This window comes from Charadrius vociferus, unplaced genomic scaffold (genome assembly GCF_000708025.1).
Source record: "Charadrius vociferus isolate BGI_N301 unplaced genomic scaffold, ASM70802v2 scaffold172, whole genome shotgun sequence".
Taxonomy (NCBI): Eukaryota; Metazoa; Chordata; class Aves; order Charadriiformes; family Charadriidae; genus Charadrius; species Charadrius vociferus.
Window position 1 is genome coordinate 94,958 of NW_009647217.1, and position 5,523 is coordinate 100,480.

Sequence of the window (5,523 nt, forward strand, 5' to 3'; positions counted from 1 at the left end):
GGAGGACACCGCCTCTGCCCAGCACGGCAAGGGTTGCGTGCCATATTTTGCATAGCGCGGAATTACCCAGATTCTTTTTGGCTTTTGTGGCCTTAAGTAAATTGCAGGCAGAGTCTCCGTAATAAACAACGTTAAGTAAGAAGGGAACCCGACCGGCTGCTTCTCTTTGGAATTTGACCTACTTCTGCAGGCAGGTAAAGACCAGGTCCCAGAGTACCGCCATCTTTTCAGGGGTGCTGTGCGCTGTTGACCGACTTACTCTTGGTGGTGACGTTCCCCATCCCGTGGAAACAACGGGCTAGAAACAGTTAAGGTACTAGCATACCCCTCACTGTAGTGGTCTGCTCCTTCTCTCACGAACAGACCTTTGAGTCCAGGCGCTGCTAAAGCTGCCACGAACGTGCGCAGTAAGAGTGGTGGCAAACGTCTTGTGGCGAAGGCCGCCTTGCAGCAGCTTCTCTGGCGCTTTGGGAAGCAGCAGCAAGACTCCAGCCCTGCTTGGACTAGGAGTCGATTCTGGAGAGAAGGAGTTTAAACTTGCCGTTAGCATCTGAAGACCTTTTCTGCTAGTTGGAAGGAGTTGCGCCTTTGCTCCTTAGTGGCTGCATTGGCAGCGGTGCGCTGTAGGAGAAATTCCTGCCTGAGCTGTAATTACAGGCCTCCTCTGTATGGAAAACGCCACCCTAGCCCCTTGCTAAGAAGGCTTTGAAGAGAAGCTTTCCAGGCTGAGCTGGGTGGATCAGTATTCACTGCAGGGCTGAGTTGTGCTGGTCTGAAGCCATCAGTTTGCCCTTGGCACAAGAGGACCTCGCTGCGGAGGAGCAGTGTCCTGGGCACAGGAGGCACGGCTTTGTTTGGGGACACAGCACGGGTTTGTTGGGAAAGTACTGGGTTGGAACAGAGTGGCTCGGAGGGCAGAGCGGGCACGCCAAGCCCTGGCCCCCCAGAGTGTGGGCGGGGAGCGGGGACAAGGCATGGCTGTTCCGAAGGCCTCTTACATTTTGGGTTACCGTCCTGTTTGCTCTCGGACCCCAGTTTCCCCATGGAGCTTGAAGCACGAGAGGGAAGAACGGCCCCAGATTAAGCAGAGGTTGGAAGCTGCGGAGGTGCGTTTTGTGCCGAATCACGGGTTTGCATCTTAATGCTGTAGACCGTTAGACAAATGATGAGATTTAATGAAGTCGGAAGCTAAGCTTCTGCCCCGATACTGATGGTGCTAGAACCGGTTACACAAGGGAAAAGGACTTTAGACTACAAGACTTCGTAAATGAGTAAAAGCAAGTAAATGTTTACAAATAGTATTGTGTAAGCCCTTCTGACAGGGCTCTTTGGAAGGCTCACGTAGTAAACTATGTTCTGAGATGCAACCGCTCGCGCTGTTTTCCTCCTGGCTTCAATAACCCACTTGGAATCAGGCCTGTGCTCCTTCACTTCCAGGTGGAGTCGACATCTGAGCAGCCCGGGTACCCTTACCTACAATTCAATCCTATAAAGCCGCAGCGCACCAGCCACCGGCACGCTGGCGTTTCGCTCGCGTGTAGCTCGCCCCAGCGTTGCCGGGTGCGCTGTGCCCGCCACCGAGGGGTGACCGGGGAGACTTGCCCTGGCCCAGCACGGCTTCTCTCCCTGAGCCCTGGTGCCGATGGCTGGCCTTTCTCAGCCACGGCCCTGGGCTTGCCCGTTATTTTCCCTGTACTGTGTTACGAGGCCACAGCCTCTCCTGAGAGGGGGAGCGTCTTCTCTTCTGCCCCAGCTCGCCAAATGTGTCTTCCCTAGAGTGGGATGTAACTTTGCCGTGGCTTGGGAGTATTTGTGCCTTCCAAGGGAGCGCGTTGACCCTGATGGAAAAGCTCTGCCTTGTCTGCTGAGCATCTGCCGGAGATGGCAGCCGGAGACCGTGAGAGTGTGGACCGAGTCTGTGTTTAGGATGTGACTAAACCGCCTGTGAACGGCTCCGCTCCAGTTTTGCTCCAACCTAGCCGTCACAGGGCTGGGAATACTGCCCATGGGAAACCTGCCTTGCCTCGGCACTGAAGGAGCTGAGCTGGCGGCGGTGGCCCTGCCCGCGGTGCCAGTGTCACATGCCGCGCCGACACAAAGGCCGCCTGGCGCAGGAGCCCCGTCCCCTATGGATGTGGGGATGAAAGGCTCTCCTGCTGCTGGAGCAGGCTGGGTTGGGGCGAGGAAAGGAGCCTGAATTCAGGCCGTCCTGCCCCTGCGGCCTGAGCTGCGTCCCCAGAGGTGCTGTGCTGGCAACGGGAAGCGTGGGGTTGTCTTCTGGGTCAGGGCTGTTCCGGGCCGGGGACTCGTTCCCCCGTGCTTCGTCACCTGCAGCGCGGGGGCTGGGGACGGGGCGTGCTGCTGGGCCTGGCTGCGGGAGCACTTCTGTTTGTGGAGCCGGAGAAGCAGGCTGCCGGCCCAAACAACCGTTCCCACAGTTGGAGCGGCGTCCTGAGCGGTGTGTGGGTGGCACTGCTCCGCCAACATCTGTTACCTCATGTTTTCCTTCTTGCTTTTCCGGGAAAGCTGACTTAACCGCGTGTAACCCCACGGTTGTGCAAAGGAAGGGGGAGGCTGGCTGCGTCTCCGACTGCCCCGGGCCGGCGTTCCGGCAGGACCGCCGTGTCTGTGAGGGAGGAAGGGCGGTCGGGGCTGCGTGCTGGCCCTGCTTCGCGTGCCCACGAGCGGCGCAGAGAGCTCGGGCAGCAGGCTGGGCCTGGGCCGGGGTGTTGTTGGGCTCTGGGTAACTTTAGGGACAGGTCTCTTTGGAGAGCATCTTTCTGGCATCTCGCAGTTGCAGTCCCAGCCAGGAGGTGTGGTGTCCCAGCACAGCAGCAGATCGCTTCCCCCTGCAAAAGCGATAGTTCTGGCTGGGGAATCTACCTGCAGCTGCGTCACTTCAGGGCAGCTCCCTAGTGCTCGTGGCCACGTCCGCATGTTTGTGCTCCGCAGGACTGCTCGCTGAGAGCGAGCTGTTTACGTGCTTCGGGCCCGACGATAGGCTTCTCCATACCTCAGGACTTTATTCAAAACATCATGTACTCGATGACGAGAGGTTTTGCTTGATAGGAATGTAGCCTTTACCCTCGGTCATAAGAGCTTGCAGTGCAGATGGACTTTGCCAGGCAGAACACTCACTCGTGTGCTCCTGCAGCCAGATTGTAGGAGGGTAGGGAGAAGTCATCTGATAAAAACGAACATCCTGGCCAACTCTTCCAGCAAGATTATGTTGCTTACAATTGCCAAGGGGCCCTGCTAGAACATCCTGTGTTGGAGGCTGGGGAGACGCTTCTCCCTCCGCTCTTGTGTAACGCTGCGGACAATGCGGGGAGGAGGGCGAGCTGGGGGGGAAGGTGGCAGCGCCGGGAGGTGGTCAGAAAGGGTCCGGGTCTGGTTCCGTTCCTGTGCTGCGGTGCTCCTGCCCCTGTCCCTCCGGTTTTAGGCTGCTTTTGTAGACCTGACTGGAGGCAGCTAGCATCGAGATCTTTGGGAGGGGAGGCCTTCCCAAGTGCCGTCTGGGGGGCCCTGGTGCTGCATCACTTCAACGGGAGCAGCCGGTGGTCCCTTTCCCCCCAGTCAGCAGCGCGCTGCTCCACCAGCGAGGAGTGTGTGTTCGTGCCGTCAGGTCTCAGACCCACAGTTCCGAGGTGGCGCGCATCGCTGAGCGCTGCAGCTTCCTTGTACTAATCTGTCGGTTTTCTGTCTTGTCTGATTTTCAAGAGTCCATCGTAGGGAACTGTATGGACAGGAGTTCCCCCGGCCAAGCGATGCAGGTGCCTGACCACAACGGACTGGGCTACCCTGCGCGACCCGCCTCCAGCGAGCACCCGCGGCCCAGGACCCTGCAGAGACATCACACCATCCAGAACAGTGATGATGCCTACGTAGGTTTGAAGAGGCCTGTGCCCGGCAGGGCTTAAGGCAGCGCAGAGCTTCCTTGACGTGTGGGGTTACGTACGAGGTGTCGTATAGGAAAGGCAGCGCCTTGCTCTGCAGGGCTGCTGGGAGTGAAAAGCTGTGGGATGCTTCGCTTACTACGTCCAGTTTGCTTAATACCGCAGACTTTTAAGCAGAGACCAGGGGTGGCTGCTGTAGCTACGGCATCTCTTCTTTTTCCCCCAAAGTTGTTGTGATGAAGCCGTCTGGGCTGTGGCCGAAGCCCTGGCTGTGGCCATGGAGGGCTTAGCAGGCACACAGAGCCCGGCTTTTGGTTCGGCTGTGCTGCTGAACAAGCTGGCCACGGCAGCCCAGCCCTTCACCGAGGGCAGAGGGAGGGTGGCTGCTCCGCTTCCCCTGTGGCTTGGGCCGCCGGGAACCGTCCCGCCCAAGTTTCGATGCATTCTTTGCTACAGCTCCCTTCTGCTCCAATGAGAAGGGCGCTTCCCTAGTTAGTTCGGCGTAGTCTGGAAGGGACTTGGACTGTCCGGTCCATTCTCCTGCCTTGAGGGGACAGCAGCTGTGCCGAAGCTGTGCCCCGCGTACATACGCTTCTTACTTGTACTCAGAAAGCCTCGCTGAAGGCTTGCAGCAGCCCCCAGGCAGCCTGTCAGAGAGCCGGGGGAGCAGCGGGGTGCCTCGGCCCAAGGCCCCCTTGACCTGTGTCCGCTGTGTCTCCGCAGGTGCAGTTAGATAACTTGCCTGGAATGAGTTTAATGGCAGGCAAAGCACTAAGCTCTGCTCGGATGTCCGATGCCGTCCTCAGCCAGTCGTCGCTGATGGCCAGTCAGCAGCTGCGCGACAGGGAGAGCGAGGGTAAGGAGCTGGCCGAGCTGCAGGGACGTGGCACGGAGGGCATGGAATGCTGCTGGAGGTCTGGCTCAGGAGCTGAGAAGACCACCACGCGGCCTGCGTTGCAAAGGCACTTTTGCTGCCGGCGAGCAGTGCCTGCGGGGAGTGGGGGGGCGCGTGGGCTGTGGGGGAGCGTGTGCTGATGTGGCGCAGCTCCGCGGGTGCTGCTGTCGGCAGAGCCTGGGCGGGTGGCAGCAGCGATACAGGCCTCCTGGCGAAACACGGGGCAGCTTTGCCTCTGCAGTGACCCTGTGGGCCGTGGCAGCCGCTGGCCTGATCCCCGCGCTGCAGCTGTGACTCCGTACTGTTCCTCGTGTGAGCTCTGGTGGTGTTCCTTGCCCTTACAGAATGTGGGGAGAGTTTGGAAGGTCAAGAGCATCCCAACCTAGGTGATGGCAACCAGCATCTAAACACCTCCTGTTACCCATCGACATGTATTACAGACGTCCTACTGAGCTACAAGCACCCGGAGGTGCCCTTTGGGATGGAGCAGGCAGGGGTGTAACCAGGAGGGAGTGAGTACTCCGGTGTCCTTCTCTTCCCAGCTGCACACCTGGGGTTGCCCCGACGGCAGAGCCGAAGGCCTGTTGGCCTGACCTGCGTGTGCGTCCCCTTCCTTGTCCCCTTGCTCCGAGGGGGGGGGCTGGGGGAGAGGCCGTCAGCTCTGAGCTTGCACCCTGGTGGCTGTCCGCTGTCCCCCCGTGCGTTCAGGGACAGCACTCCCCCCTCCACGCC

The 5,523-nt window shown here is 59.4% G+C and overlaps 1 protein-coding gene across 1 annotated transcript in view; it reads left to right on the forward strand.

Moving 5' to 3' along the window:
* The window catches only part of SIK3 (SIK family kinase 3), a 40,078-nt gene that overhangs the window by 34,126 nt on the left and 429 nt on the right, over positions 1–5,523 (forward strand). Inside the window, exons 20-22 of the mRNA XM_009895920.1 lie at positions 3,719–3,884; positions 4,620–4,752; positions 5,136–5,303. Coding sequence (XP_009894222.1) covers positions 3,719–3,884; positions 4,620–4,752; positions 5,136–5,293 — 457 coding nt within the window. The 3' untranslated portion in view covers positions 5,294–5,303. The remainder of the gene's footprint in view (positions 1–3,718; positions 3,885–4,619; positions 4,753–5,135; positions 5,304–5,523) is intronic.